This window comes from Panthera uncia, chromosome A2, assembly GCF_023721935.1.
Source record: "Panthera uncia isolate 11264 chromosome A2, Puncia_PCG_1.0, whole genome shotgun sequence".
Lineage (NCBI taxonomy): Eukaryota > Metazoa > Chordata > Mammalia > Carnivora > Felidae > Panthera > Panthera uncia.
Genome location: NC_064816.1, coordinates 48,594,404 through 48,611,021, shown reverse-complemented (window position 1 = coordinate 48,611,021; position 16,618 = coordinate 48,594,404). Strand labels below are relative to the sequence as shown.

General features: G+C 36.1%; 1 protein-coding gene across 4 annotated transcripts in view; it reads left to right on the top strand.

Annotated features, from left to right (window-relative positions):
* Nucleotides 1-16,618, top strand: part of RAD18 (RAD18 E3 ubiquitin protein ligase) — a 103,508-nt gene that overhangs the window by 48,566 nt on the left and 38,324 nt on the right. For all 4 annotated transcript variants that reach the window (XR_007459916.1, XR_007459915.1, XR_007459914.1 and 1 more), the window contains exons 8-10: nucleotides 3,126-3,202; nucleotides 4,475-4,535; nucleotides 14,113-14,250. Coding sequence is in view for 1 of the 4 variants with exons in the window: in XM_049640932.1 (XP_049496889.1) it covers nucleotides 3,126-3,202; nucleotides 4,475-4,535; nucleotides 14,113-14,250 (276 nt within the window). In the remaining 3 variants the exon portion in view is untranslated. The remainder of the gene's footprint in view (nucleotides 1-3,125; nucleotides 3,203-4,474; nucleotides 4,536-14,112; nucleotides 14,251-16,618) is intronic.

Below are 16,618 nucleotides of genomic sequence, written 5' to 3'. Positions count from 1 at the left end.
TTTTCTCATTGAAGTTATGATTTTCCTGCTTCTTAGTTGACAAGTGTTTTTATTGTGTCCTAGACATTTTGACTATAATAGGAGATTCTAGTTCTTTTAAAAATATTCTCCTTTAACAGGCACTCACCCTGTTTACGTTTAACATGCAGATCCGGACCTACTTCTGTGGACCGTGGTTCTAATGACAGTGTAGTTTTCAGAGCCCTTGCAGCGTTGTCCTGGTCTGCTTCCTTTAATTACTACCTAAAGGGCCCTCTGAGAATCTGGTGTTTCATACTGTGCTCCACTTCCCAAACCTTTTGGCCTCTAAAATTAATTTTTAGAATATTTCACATGTGAGTTGGCCAAGAATGTATTTAGGATTTCCTGTGCAGGTTTAAAGGATACTGTTCTCCAGGTTTTGTCTCTTTGAGATCCTTGCTCCAATCACTAGTTAGAGGGTGAGGGTCCTATCTGCTACTGCTGGCTGAGGTCTAGGTTTCTCATTTGGTCCACACTGGCCCTGTGTTGCTGGGAGAGGAAAGCCTTTCCCAGTGCTCCTGTTACTGCTGGGGGAGAAGGGGGAGGGGTGGAATCCATACTCCACACTTACTCTCTGATTGTACTGTAGTGGGCAGGAAGCATCAGCAGTGTTTAGCTGGAGTAGGTCAGATATTGTCATAAAGTTTTTTGGTCTCCTCCTTTCATAGTCCTTTGCTAGAAAAATGGTTCCTTGGGTGTGTGTGTGTGTGTGTGTGTGTGTGTGTGTGTGTGTGTTCGTTCTGGGTTGCAGGCTTCACCAGAGTCCAGTCTGGGATTTACAGAAGATAAAAAGGAAGCCCAAAGACCTCACCATTGTGTTGTCCCTTAACTTCTGAAGCCCTTAGCCAGTCCCATCTTTCTCCTTCTACCCTTCAGAGTTCTCTTATACTTGTTACCTTACATTCAAGGGTTTTAGTGATAATTACTGAGGGAGAGTATGAGAAATCAGAAGAGAAATGAGTCTAGTCCATCTTCTTTGGAACTGCAAGTTCTCATTCATGTATTTTTAATTTCTGTTCTAGGTGCAGACACATTTAAGATTGTTAGGTTTTCTTATTGAATTGAGTCTTTTATCATTATACAATTTCCCTCTTTATCCCTGATAACATTCATTATTCTGAAGTCTGTTGTGCCTTTTTAGTATAGCTATTGCAAGTTTCTTCCCTTTAGTATTTACATGATACATGTCTTTCCATTCCTTTATCTTGGACCTATCTATGTCTTTTATTTAAAATGCATTCTGGGGCATCTGGGTGGCTCAGCTGGTTAAATGTCCGACTGTTGATTTCATCTCAGGTCATAATTTCATGGTCTGTGGGTTCGAGCTCCAGCACCGGGCTCCTCGCTGGCAGTGCAGGGTTCTCTCTGTCCCTCTTTTTCTGCCCCTTATCCGCTGGCATGCATGCCTGTGTTCTCTCTCTCTCACAATAAATAAAATGGGTTCCTTGCTGAAAGCATATAGTTTGGTCTTGCTTGTTTTAATCGAGTCTACATTCTGTATCTCTTATTGATGCTTTTAAATCACTTACACTTAATGTACTTATTGATACAGTTGGTGTTATTTTCTGCTTGTTCCTTCTGCTTTTTATTCCATTTATTTGCTCTCTTTTGGGTTGAGTATTTTTTATTAATACATTTTATTTCTACTTTGGGCTTATTTTACCTTATTTTTCCAAAAGTTTTAGTGGTTGACATAGGATTTGTAATAAGCACCTGTTAGTTACAGTCTACTTTCAAATGATGTACTGCTTCACTTACAGTGTAAGAACCTTACAACAGTATACCTTAAATCCCTAATTCTTTGTGTTGTTGTTGTCATGAGTTTTGTACTTTTACCTATGGTATTAACACAATATGTTGTTGTTTTGAATGGTCAGTTATCTTTTAGAATAGTTAAAAATAAGAAAAATATTTGTACTTACCTTCATTTTTACCATTTCTATCACTCTTCATTTTCTCTTCTAGGAAGAGATAAGTTTCTGGTTTCATATTTCTTCTGCTTGAAGAACTTCCTTTAACACTTTTTATAGTACAAGTCTGCTAATAACATATTCTCTCAGTTTTTGTTAGTCTCAGAAAATCTTTATTCCTCCTTCACTTTTGAAAAATACTTCCATTGGTATAGAATTCCGGATTGGCATGGTTTTTTCCCCCATACTTTAATTCATCACTCCATTGTCTTCTGGCTTGAATAGTTTCTTTCTTTTTTTTTTTAATTTTTTTTGACATTTATTTATTGAGAGAGAGAGAGACAGAGCATGAGCATGGAAGGGGCAGAGAGAGAAGGAGATACAGAATCCGAAGCAGGCTCCAGGCTCTGAGCTGTCAGCACAGAGCCTGACTCAGGGCTCGAACTCATGAACCGCGAGATCATGACCTGAGCCAAAGTCGGATGCTTAACTCACTGAGCCACTCAGTCGCCCCTGGCTTGAATAGTTTCTAATGAGAAGCCATGATATAATGCTTGATTTTTCTTTATGTAATATACTCTTTTTCTTTGGCTCACGCAGATTTTCTCTGTGTGTCTGTGTTAATGTTGTATTTTTGTTTTGTTTTTGCATTCTGCTTAATATTCTTTGAGTTTCTTGCCTTTGTGGTTTGATGTCTTTTATTATATTTGGCAAATTCTGACCATTAGATCTTCAAATATTTTTCTCTTCCCTTTCTTCTTCTTTTGGGATTTCTGTTCCATGTATGTTAGATCTTTTCATATTGCTCCATGGGTCTTAATGCTCTGAGTCTAAAAATGTAAATTTATATTTAGTACATTGGAGTTTGAATAGATATCTGCTAAGAATTGGATTCCACTAACAAATTAATTTTCATATTCCATTGGGACTGCTATTTATACCTATATTTTTAAAGGAAAGAGCAAAATGACTTTACTGTACTCTTACAGTTATGTCTTAAATTGTTCTGCATGTGTAAGAGTTCAGTGTTTTACTCCTTTTAATCTTTTATTTTGCAATAACTTTGGACTTAGAGGAAAATTAACAACAGGTACTGTGAACAGGTAGTTCACACATTCCCATCATCTAGCTTTAGAGTTGTACAATGATCAAAACCATGTAATTAACACTGCCTGTATGTCCTTATTTTAACAGCTGCTGAAATAGTTCAAGAAATTGAAAACATGGAGAAGACTAGGATGCGTCTTGAAGCTAGTAAACTCAATGAAAGCGTATGTTGATGGTCTATTTCATTGTCTGGGTAGAAATGATGGATAGAAAAATTGAATGCCCAGTAAAATTAAATCTGTTCAGTAGGAAATGTCCTGGAACACATTTCCATTTAGTGTATTATGATTTTCTTGTAGCTGATTTTGAGCACAAAATTCTATCACAGTTAGGAGTCTTCTAGGGCTAAGTACAATCCAAAGTGGAGTTTATTAATGAATTATAGTCCTGTGGAAAAAGCATATGCCTGTACATCTGGTGGCCTTGATATCAGTCCTTTCTCTGCTGGTTGCATTTGATAAGCTCTTTAACATCTGTGGCCCTTAGGATCTTTGTCTGTAAAACTTGGGGGTTAAACTATATGATCTCTAAGATATCCCCCTTCAGCTTGGCATTCTGTAATTCTGTGATTATGCTGATGGAGAAATTAAGTAATTATAAGACTTAATGAGGACTGAGTATCTATTAAGCTTGTTGAGGGAATCAGACACCTAAAATTCTTCACTATTGCCTTCCTCTAGCTTGATGGTCCAAAACTTGAGGAAAGGATACCAAAGAAGAAAATAGTCATTGTGTCCCTATGACACTGGAGGAAGTGTTATGGGCTCTCCCAAGTAGACTTTTTTCCTAGACCATCGGTAATGTGTTTGTAAGGAAAGCACCGACCTTAGGGAAGTAAGTTTATAATCAGATAGTAGAAAAAAAATGAGATTTTCATTGATTTTATTATTACCTATGTGCTAACTGTAAGATGGAAACTGTAATGAGTCATGTAAGTAGATTTCTGATCTCTTAAGTCTAAGATTTTCAAAAGTGGAAGTAGAAATTTAACATATTGAGTGTTATATTTTCTTTATTTATTACCTTTCCAGTAATACTTGGAGAGGTTAGGTTGGAAAAGGGAGAAGTCAAACAAGAAAATCTGCCTTATTAATGATCTGTAAATACTTCTTCAGTCTTGTAGTTTCACATGTTACCTGTTGTATTAATGAAGGTGAAAAATTAAATACCAAAAGTGGGAAATTTAATTGATCATTGTATTAATTCTTCATGTTAGTGTTAATATGAATATTAGTGTTGCATTTTCTACAGATGAGAAAACAGTGATGAGTAAAGGTATACTAATTATGATATTCAAAGGAGGTACACAGGAGTTATTCTTCCTAGGTTTATATGAAACAGATATAAGAGATTATTTTCCCCTATTTTAAAGTTTGTAGTACTCCAGTTTTTGTCACTTTTTGAATTTTTAATTAAGATCTTTTGGATTATTTTAGATAATGGTTTTTACAAAGGACCAAACAGAAAAGGAAATAGATGAAATTCACAGTAAATATCGTAAGTTGTGTGGCATTTTCTTTATTTATAGAGAAGTTGGGTTTCAGGTTAATCTTAAGTAATTTTTCTTAAGTAACTTTTTAAAATCAGTTTTTACAGTAATGTTTGATGTAAACTTTTCTTCTATATTACTTAACTGAATTTTAGTTGTTTACTCTGTGACCTTTCTTGTAACTCTATGTGCCTGCTTTTTGATTTCTAACATTCTTCTTTGAGCTTATCACTAAGTACTTTGTAAATATTAATTAGCTGCTCTCAAAACATCTCTGTGAAAATAAAATGGAGTTAAAATGGAAACATTCCTGACTTTCCATTCTGTCCTCAGGCCACTCACTGCAACACTTCTGTGAAGAATTTCAGCAGTTCTGTAACTTGCAAATTTGTGCCAAAAGTAGTTTTCACTTTATCAGTTGTTACCAACTTCCAGCTTGCTTCCTTTTCCTTATTAGGCTTTTGTATGTATCTTTTCCAGGGCTAGCACATTCACATTTTGTCAGTTTGGTAGCTGTTATTTTTGGTTGGTTGTTTTTTAGTTTAAATTTAAATTTAAGTACCTGACAAAAGGTAGTTAATAAGTATGGAATGATATTCCACACATGATGTGTTTTAGTTGTGCTAAGAGGATTTTTTTCTTTTCCTTTTTCTTTTTTTTTTTCCCCTTCCTTCTTAAGCTTTGAATGTATAGGTTCGGGAGTGATCTGTTTGGGAGGAGAGATGCAGTACACAGGCATTAGATACAGGTGTGATGGCCTGTGCCTTCCCAGAGCAGGAAAAGGAGGCTAGAATATTCATGGACCTTAAACTGAACAACAAAAGTCAGTGTTTTTCTGTTGTTAGATAAGTGTGATAGGAGCTTCCTTAATATTTGGGAAGCCAACGTGATTTTTCTTGAGGCAGAGGATAGAGAATATCAAGTGACCACTGAATTGCTAAAAATAAGGCCTGTAAAAATAAGGAAACCAGCAAATTTGCTTGGAGAGAAAGTAATTTAAACCATTAAAAAGATAATATCTAACAACTATGCCAGAAAAGATATAACTATTGCTCCCTATTTAATATCTAAAAAAAAGTTTACATACAATAGAAATTTGTATCTTTACTAGGCATGTCATGTTAAGTTAATGCATTTAGCCCTAAAATAAATCTCTGTATCTATTTTTTAAAAAATAAATGAAATGGACAACTCCCTTGAAAGACACAAATTACTAAACTTTATTTAAGAAGAAATAATAGACAAATTGAATTTGCAATTCCTGAAGAAATCCCAGGTCCAAGTGGGTTCACTGGTGAATTCTATGAAATATATAAGGAAGGAAATAATAATCAGTTTTAGACATATTCTGCTAGAAAATTGAAATGGAAGGAATACTTCTTACCTCATTTTATGAGGCTGAAGTTTCCATGAAACTAAAAACCAAAGATGGTATAATAAAAGTTCATGGAGCACCTGGGTGGCTCAGTCAGTTAAGTGTCCAACTTTGGCTCAGGTCATGATCTCATGGTCCGTGAATTCGAGCCCCCTGTCGGACTCTGTGCTGACGGCTCAGAGCCTGGAGCCTGCTTCAGATTCTGTGCCCCCTTCTCTCTCTCTGCTCCTTCCCCGCTCGTGCTCTGTCTCTGTCTCTTTCTCTCTCAAAAATAAATAAACATTAAAAAAAAAAGTTCTGACCAATATTCTTCATTGAACATGGATGCAAAAATCCTTAACAAAATTTTAGTAAATTACGTCTGGCAATACATATACAAGATAATACATCATAACCAAGTGGGATTTATCCTAACAGTGCAAGATTGATTTAATTTTAGAAAATTAATCATTGTAATTCACTGTATTAAGTGACTAAAAAAACACTATATGGTTCTCAAAATAGATGCAGAATAAGTGTTTGACAAAATTGAACACCCATTAATATAAAAACTCTTACCAAAATAGAATTTCTTCAATCTGGTAAAGAATATCTATAAGAAACCTACAACTAACATCATATTTAATGATGAAATATTAAATACTTTTCTTCTGATTGGGAGCAAGGTAGATATGTTCTTTCTCACATTTTTTATTGTACTGTAGGTCGTCAACAGTGTGAAGGAATAAGAGTAAATAGTATACAGATTTGAATGAAATAAATAAAACTTTATAGTCACAGTTGACATCATCTTTCACAAATAGTATGAATTGTGAAAGAGAAAGCTAAAAGGAAATATGATATGTTATATTTCAGTAGAATTTAGTGCTTACTCTTTAAAAGGCAAATATGAAAATGAAAACTCAAGCCACAGATTGTGAGAAAATACTGTAAAATTTATATTTGACAAAATACTAGTATCTATATTATGTAAAGAACTCTTGAAATTCAATAGTAAGGCATATGCCATATATATATTTTTTTTAAAGGGTAAAAGACTGAAACATTCTTCAGCGAAATAAATATTTAAGTGTCAAGTAACCACATGAAAATATAGGTTAATCTTATTAGTCATTAATCTTTAGGAAAGTATAATTAAAAAAAATTTTTTTTAACATTTATTTTTGAGAGAGAGAGATACAGAATGTGAGTGGGAAGGGGCAGAGAGTGAGGGAGACACAGAATCCAAAGCAGGCTGCAGGCTCCCAGCTGTCAGCACAGAGTCCGATGCGGGGCTCAAACCCACAAACTGTGAGATCATGACCTGAGCCAAAGTCAGATGCTTAACTTACTGAGCCACCTAAGCACCCCAGGAAGATATAATTTTAAATGAAATAATACTATATACTTATTTTAATGGCAGGGGGGAAAAAAAAAAAAAAAAAAAGGATAATACCAAACTCCTGGCCAGGATGTGGAGCAAATGGAAATCTTATGCATTGCTGGTGAGAAAGCAAAATGATACAACCACTTAGGTAAACAGTTTAGCAGTTTGTTTTAAGGTTATATACCTCCATACAACCCAGTCATTCTACTCCTAACTATTTATCCAAGAGAAATGAAAGCATATATCCACACAGAGATAGGAAGTCAGATTTATTGGGATATAATTTCCAAAAAACAAAATCCATGAATTGTATTAAACAATTTCAAGAGTATTATGGACAAATGCTATAGCAGCTTATTCATATTATCCTAAACTGAAAACAACCTAAATATCCATAAACACATTATGATATATCCATATACAGTGGAACAGTACTTAATAATAAAAAAGAATTAACCCTTGACATACGAAGCCACATGGGGGGAATGTCAACAACATTGTGCTACAACAAAAGCGAAACTAAAAGGGTAGCATCTTGAATGAACATTTATATAAAGTTCTAGGAAGGCAAAAATTAGTAACAGAAAGCATATTGGTACTGCCAGCTCCTGTGGGTGGGGGAAAAGGGGATCAGGAAGGAACTCTTTTGGGTGATTTAAGTCTTCTATTTCATGAGTGCATTGGTAGTTATGCGGCTACAGGTTTTTTTGCATCAAATTAAATTGTTCATTTTAAATTCATGAATTTTATTGTGTGTAAATTATTTCTCGGGAAGTCTGCTTTTATTTTTTATTTAATTAATTAATTTATATATATATATATTTAAAAAAAATTTTTTTTTAACATTTATTTGTTTTTGAGAGACAGAGACAGGGCATGAGCCGGGGAGGGGCAGAAAGAGAGAAGGAGACACAGAATCTGAAGCAGGCTGCAGGCTCTGAGCAAGCTGTCAGCACAGAGCCTGATGCGGGGCTTGAACCCACAAACTGTAAGATCATGACCTGAGCCAAAGTCGGATGCTCAACTGACTGAGCCACCCAGGCACCCCAGGAAGTCTGATTTAAAAAATTTAGAGAGAAAAGTGGCATTCTTTTTTATTTTTGCAAATCTCTTTGATGTCTTGCTTAATAGAGAACATCTTGACTTTCATATCAGCTTCTGCATTTAAACTGTTGCTATGTGTTGCTTTGGTTGAAGCATATGAAAAATATCCATCCTGACACAGGTAGGCAATTGAAAAGAGAGAAGTGTTTCAGTAGATTTTTTTTTTTTTTAGATAATCATGGGTATTGTTGGCAAGTGTTATTTCAGAACGGTTAGTTACAATGGAATTTGAAATCATATTAATGAAGTTTTTGTACTCTACCCCATAAAAATCCACTGGTCTGTCACGTGCTTTGAAAGGCCCTTCTACCTGTGAATGGTTTTGAAACATCATTTGTTGGTTATTTGGAAAATATTGGTTCATTGAGTTGCAAATGTTTGCATTTTTTCATTTGTATTATATAATATAAAAGAACAGCATTCTTTAATTTCAGCCCCAGTCTTCTCAGGAAAGTTAAGTATTAGGAAACCGTCAGCTCGTAATGTCGGATACAAGTTATCCAGAGTTCTGATTTTCACTTGAAAGCTATCCTTTTATCTTTGTCAGCAGATGCTGTCATTTGTTTTTCTTGAAGTGAAAACCTCCCTCATTCACTTTTGAGAAAATATATTATCCAAGTGTAAATAATCACAGTTTGTCTACTGTTCTTTCAAGTAAAAATGCTGTTTGTTTAAAAAGTAGCTAATTTAGCTCCCACCTGAAATAAGTACACAGGTGCTTCTGCAGGCTGTGGTATTTCCATTATACGTTGGGTGTAGAGCACAGGTGCTGTATTTGTAGTTCTCATTTTACCACTGAGGTTATTAAAAAAGATATGTACTCCAGGGTCAAAATAAAATACATACTTTTCTTACCGGTTCGTCAAGGACATTCTTAAAGTGACTTTTTCTTTTTTCTTTTTTCTTTTGTTTTAAATTGGTGTCTGCATGACCGTGTAGCATATAGTGATTACTAAGTTCGGGGTCACTTCTTTGGTTCATGCTAGGACACCAGCAGTTTTATCCACCATTTCTATTGCACTCGGTGCCTATGTCAACATAACAAAGAAGGCACATAAAATAGGTTTTACCTTATTTGCCCTCTGAAAGAGGCTCAGAGATCTTTAGCAGTCAGCCAGTGCACTTGGAATTCTGCTGTTTTAAGAGTGTCCATGATGGGTTGATGAAGGAGGGGGCCATGAAATAGGAGGAAAACTTGGAAATGTGGTATCAGAAAATCTAGGAAAGCAAAGTGTTTCAAGAAAGGAAATAAGATGAATTGTGTCAGATGCTGCTGTGAATGGTAGAGTAAAAGATGGAAAGCATCAGTGCATTTCACAGCTTAGAGGCAGCAAACTAATTTCTACAAGAACAGTTTCTTAAGAGGAGAGGTGTCAGACGCTCTGGGTGTCCACGAGATGAAACTGGAGGTGAGGAAGTGAGACTAAGGTGGACAGCTCTTGGGGGAGATTTTACTCTGTCAGGGAGAGAAAAATGAGGGCATAGCTGGAGGTGGGTGTTGGTCAAAAGATGGTTTTGTTTGTTTTTCAAGCTGGGAAATACTTAACCTAGTGGCTTTCAGATCTTTTCTGACTATAACCCACAGTGAGAACCATATTTTATATCATTACTAACGATATACACACACATTATTGAAGTAAAAGTTTTACAAACCGATATTTACCCATATTTAAGGTTATATTCAGATGTTCTCAAGTGATGTTCACATTCCCCCACACCAACCTTACATGTCTCCAACATTATAAAAAATTGTTCTCCATCATTTTTCTCTCAAAATTGTATTGACTTTGAAAGACTATAAGTAGTGAGATAATTGAGTTCCAAAGCCAGTTGGTTATGCTTATCCAAGCCACCTGTACTGCATCTCTCTCTCTCTCTCTCTCTCTCTCTCTCTCTCTCTCGGTAAGACTTTATGTTTTTACAGCAGGGAAATGTGACAGACTTCCCATATATCTCCTGCCCCCATGCATGCATGACCTCTCCCATTATCAACACCCCATCTCTGGTGTTATCATTAACGAACCTACACTGACATCATAGTCATCCAAAGTCCATGCTTTACTTTAGGGTTCACTCTTGGTGTGAACCATGCATTCCATGGATCTGGACAGAGATATAATGACATGCATCACTGTGATAGCCTACAGAGTATTTTTGCTGCCCTAGGAGTCCTTTGTGTCTTGTCAGTTCATAACCCACCTGCTACAAAACCCCCGGCGACCACTGATCTTATTTTTGTCTCCATAGTTTTGCCTTTTCCAGAATGTCATATAGTTGGCATCCTATAGCATGTAGTCTTTTCAGATTGTCTTCCGTCACTTGGCAATGTGCATTTAAAGTTCCTCCATGTCTTTTCATGGCTTGATAGTGCTTTTTGTTTTAGTGCTGAATTATATTCCATTGTCTAGATGTACTATAGTTCATCCATTCTGCCATTGGAGGACATCTCGGTTGCTTACTCTTTCCATTTTTAATGTATTCTGGCACTTTACACTCTATTTCATTAAGGAAAAAATGCTGGTTACTTAGTTGTTTTCATAACCCACATTCTCACTTTCTGCAGAACAGTCCTAGGCATATTTGTATGCCAGTGGGAAAGATGCATAGAGGGGGAAATTGATGATGTAAGAAAGGGAGAGGATAGTTACAGGTGCTATATCTTTGAGAAGGCCTTAGTGATGGAATCCAGAGCATACGTTAGAGGTTGGCCTTTAATTGTTGCAAGGACAGTCATTTTTCGTTAAATTCAAGGAAGATAGAGCGTATGTGCACAGATGAATTAATGGTAGTTGGAAGATGATAAGGTTTCTGTTAGAATGTTTCTGTGTTCTCAAAGTAGTGTGAGGCCAGCTGAGTAGGGGGGTGTTGCACGTATGCAAAAGCTCGAAGCGGTCATTTTGGAGAATAGTAAAGCAGAGTTTGCTAGAGAAAGGTAGAAAAGTTGTACAGCGGTGTTGAGTGCCCATTTTAGGTTTACATCATGAATTTAAAGTGAGACTGGTCAGTTCAGGGCTAAATGAACAAGCCCTTAGTGAGCGTTAGCCATTACTGTTACTCTCTTTTCCATCCAGGTTTAGCTGCTTGGGTGTCCTAGGAGGTTGGTGAAAAAAAATGTATTCGATTTTACTTTGAGAGACATTGACTCCAAACTTGTTCTGTGACTTCAAGTAGATGAGTGAGTATTTCAGTGTCATTGCTGTAGGGGGTGAGTCTGTCCAGTTCTTGAGAGAGCCTGGGTTTGGTCTTGTGTACCTCTCAGTTCACGGGCAGATCTGGGGACCCTCTGGCTGTAAAAGCTGGTCTAGAAAAGTAGTTAAGGGGTGGTGAAGGAAGGAATGAATGAATGGCTTGACATGGCACTAGAAAAGACTATGATATTTCAACTTGGAGAGGCGGAAAGGGTGATATTATTCAAGTATTAAAAATCTTGAAGGATATGAAATGGTTGAATGTAAAGTGCATTCATGAGCTCCCACAATTATGCCAGCCAGTTAATATTTTTAAGAGGTAAATTCAGGGCATCTAATTAGCAGAGCCGAGATTTTAAACTCTTTAAAGAACTTCTTGCCAGATGGCACAGCTCCTAAAATGAGGTGAAGAGATGAATGGGAGCAATTTTATTAGTCATAATCTCTTGGCACTGTTCATCTTTTGAGCAGGGGTTATTTTTCCTCTTGGGTCAAAGCCAAAGCAGTGGCTGCCATTTACTGTTTGGTTTCCAGCCTAGCTGTAGGGTAGTAAGATTAAACAAAGAAAATCTCTTTTTAAACCTGGGATTTTATTACTTCAGAAGAGAAAGTCATTAAGCCTCCTTAACTGTTAATGAGATTACTTGAGCAAGTTTCTTAAGTAATTCTTACACCCAGAATTCATAGATACTCAATGGCCTTACTGGGAAAACAGCCTAGACTAGGTCTGACTAGATTACATAGACCCCACAGTGCTGTGTTACCCTTGCCTAACAGAAACTATATAGTGATGGTGGTGGTGTTAGCTCACTGCTTCTGGGGAGCTGAAGGAAGTACAGAATAATTATCCTCAAATGCATAGAGTTAAATAGGACCTGAAAGAAATCACCTAGCTTATTTCCTAGATAGGATCTCACCTATTTCTAAAGAGCTAACTTTTCCCAGCAATCTTTATGGCCAGCCATTATTTCTTTTGCTGGAGTTTTACCCAGTCTCTTAATGTAAAACTTACCAGATACCTTACAACCCAACATGTTAGTTTCACTGGGAGTTTTACATGTACATACACATAAATATATTGAGATTAGGAGCAGTCTCTCCCTGATGTCCAAAGAACAGTCGCATTTATAGATCAGGAATATTGAATTCAGTGTGCAAATGGAGGCAAAACTGGCCTCTTCCGCAGTGGGGAGAGGAGTCAATTGAACCTTTACCAGACAGGATTTTGCATGTCTGTAGACAAGAATTATTTTCCATTGCCATGAGTTATCTACAGTTTACAGAGCTCAAAGGCAGCAAATGCTTGGAATCCTGGAAGGATAGCTCTAGAAAATGCATAGTTTTCAAGAAAAGCACAAATTTTTTCCTACAGTCAATTATTCTTAGTGTGTGCCACAGGGAAAATGTTGGTTACTGTGTGAAAATGGTCTCAGAACTTTATTTGCAGTATGATTCTTTCTAAAATACATTTTTGTAGGATTTATGGCATCATTTTGAGCCATGACTTATGTGTTTGAGGGTGTAAGTAAATGCATCCTCAGCCGTTCGAACTATAGTTCAGAATCACAAATAGATGTCCTACAGCCTCTGCTCTAGCAATGCCTGGCTATTCCTTATTGAGTAAATTAATGTACGTTAATAATGGCTACCTAGATATCAGGCTTACATTGTCCTCAGAGGTATGAAAGTAGCAGGTGTTATGTGCAGCCTTGGTGGGATCCTGGTGAGCATAGCTGCCTTCCAAAGTAGCAGGTGTTGTTAAGATTGGTGCAATTAAAATATCCTGAGGTAAAGTGATTGGTGGTGGGTGGTGGACTTAAGGGATCCTGATGGGAAACAGGCAAGAAATGTAAAGGAGAAAGAGGGAATTAGAATGGATTTCCTTTCTTTGTTTTTAGAACCCAGCTTTCCTCGAGGCTTCTGCTCTTATATTCAGTTAATGTTCTTCATGTTAGTACTCTTGTTTCTTGGGAGTTAGAATGGTGTCTTTTGGATATATTTAAGAAAGTGGTATCTTCTGCATCAAAAGCCTTACAGAGTATGGGGTTTGGGGAAAAACCTACAGTAGCAAACTAGGAATATCCTGTTTCCATGTTTGTATGGAAACATGGAAAGGGAGGAAGGGAGAAGAGCAGAGGCTTCCACGACCCCCAGCCCTTTGTATTTTTGTGGTTGCCAGCTTTTAAGTTTATTGCAGGTGCTTTTCAAGGATCTTGTTCTTGAGCAAAGTTGAACACTTCTTTTTTTTTTTTTTTACTTTTTTTTTTAATGTTTATTTCTGAGAGAGAGACAGCATGAGTGGGGGAGGGGCAGAGAGAGAGGGAGACACAGAATCTGAAGCAGGCTTCAGGCTCTGAGCCATCATCACAGAGCCCGACTCGGGGCTCAAACTCACAAATCATGAGATCATGGCCTGAGCTGAAGTTGGTCGCTCAACCGACTGAGCCACCCAGGCGCCCCGGTTGAACACTTCTTGATACTCCGTGTGTCAGCATAACAAACATAAAATTTTCTTACTCCTTGTTTTACCAAGAAGATCTTTTGAATTTTAGGTAAAAAACATCAGAATGAATTTCGGCTTCTGGTGGATCAGGCCAAAAAGGGATACAAGAAGACCGTTGAAACGTCAACAAAAAAAGTAGTAAGAAAAGAAGATGAATCTACAGAAAAGCTATTACCTGTATGCATGGGTAAGAGACTTTAATTAAAAACAGAAATATGTTGAATTTCACTATTCATTTTTAATATAAAAAGAAAATAAAATCACAGGAATTTACCTTTTTATTAGGTATCTGAAATGGGAAAAAATATTTTTAGACCTATAACAAACAGTTGTTGAATGTTAACTAAGTTTATTACTGTAGGGAAAATGACTGAGACAATGTCCTGAAGACAAGTTTATGAAGTCTTTCATTTAATGATAAATCAGAAGTTTCTTAGTTGTTTCAGCCTGAGGATATTTTCTAACTATAGGATTTATTGCTGTATATCTTCAGATACCCTACAAATAATTTCATTCTAGAATAATTTTTGTTAAGGGTCACTGGTATTTATTTTGGATGGAATGTTCTGCTATAAAGTCTGAAGCTTATAGACTTGGTGTGCCTATACATAGCACATTCCTTAATTTTGATCCATTTTAAAATTTGAGATTAATATTATATTTCTATTGCCAGGGCTTTATTTGGATCAGTGAACAAAACAGAGTCATAATGGAGGGTAGTGCACAAGAAAATTCCTTATTGTTTTCTTTATTATGATAAATTATACATAACACAATATTTATCATTTCACCTGTTCATAAATGTACAATTCAGTACTATTAAATATGTTCAGAATGTTTTATAATGGTAACCACTATCTGTACCTAAAACTTTTTCATCATCCAACATAAACTCCGTGCCCATTAAAAATAATAATAACTCTCTTCCACTTTTCCAGGCAGACCCTGGTAGTCTCTGTTCTACTTTTTTGTGAAATTTGCTTAGTCTATGTACCTCATGTAAGTGGGAATCATTAATAATTTGTCCTTCTATGTCAACTTATTTCACTAATAAGCATATTTTGAAGGTCCTCATGTTGTAGCTTCTATCAAAATTTCATTACTTTTTATGTGTATGCCACATTTTGTTTATCTGTTCATCTCTAATGGGTAATTTTCACCTTTTGGCTACTGTGAATAACGCTGCTATGAACATTAGTGTTGAAATATCTGTTCAAGTCTCTGCTTTCCATTCTTTTGGATATGAACCTAAGAATGGACTTGTTGGTTTATATGGTAATTCTATGTTTACCTTTTGAAAAACCACCAACCTGTTTTCAAGTGGCTACACCATTTTACATTCTTACAAGCAATGCTTAAGGATTCTAGTTTCTGTATATCCTTGCCAACAGCACCTGTTATTTTCCTTTTTTTTTTTTTTTTTAACTGTAGCTATTATAGTAGGTAAGAAGTGATATGGGTTTTGATCTTCATTTTCCTAATGACTAATGATGTTGAGCATCTTTTCACATGCTTATTGGCTATGTGTTTTTCTTCTTTGGAGAAATGTCTGTTCATGTTCTTTGCTCACTTTTCCATTGGTTTGTTTCTTTGTTGTTGTTTTAGGAATTCTTTATATATTCTGGATATTAATCCTTTTTCATGTATATGATTTGCAAATATTTATAAACATTTTCTCAGTTGTCTCTTTGCTTTCTTCATAGTTTCTTTGATGCACAGCGGTGCTTAATTTTAATAAAGTCTGGTTTATTCATTCTTCCTTTTGTTGCCTGTGCCTTTGGTGTTATATCCATGAAATTGTTGCCAAATCATTCATGGCAACATTTTGGAAAGATGGAAGCATTTGGAAACATTTGGAAACATTTGGAAAATCATGAAAGATTTTCCTGTTTGTTTTTACCTAAGAGTTTTGTTGTTTTAGCTCTTCATGTTTAGGTCTGTGATCCCTATTAGGTTAATTTTTGTGTATGGTATAAGGTAAGGGTACAATTTCATTCTTTCACATGTAGATAAAGCACCAATTGTTAAGAATAGCCTTTGGGGCGCCTGGGTGGCTCAGTTGGTTGAGCGTCCAACTTCGGCTCAGGCCATGATCTAGTGTAGTGGGTTTGAGCCCTGCATCCGGCTCTGTGCTGACAGATCGGAGCCTGGAGCCTGCTTCAGATTCTGTCTCTCTGTCTCTCTGCTTCTCCCTGGCTTACACTCTGTCTGTCTACCTCTCTCTCAAAAATAAAAACATTAAAAAAAAAAATTAAAAAAAAAAAGAATAACCTTTCCACATTGAATGCTCTTGATATCCTTGTTGAAAGTCAATTGACTATATATGTGAGGGTTTATTTTTATACTCACTGTTATATTCTTTTGGTCTAAAAGTCTCTTATGTCTGTATTATATACTATTTTAATTACTGTAGCTTTGTTATAAATTTCAAAGTCAGGAGGTATGAGTCCTCCAACTTTATTCTCCCTTTTCAAGATTGTTTTGACTATTTGGGTCCCTGGAGATTCCATGTAAATTTTAAGATGAATTTTTCTACTTCTGCAAAAAGTAACATT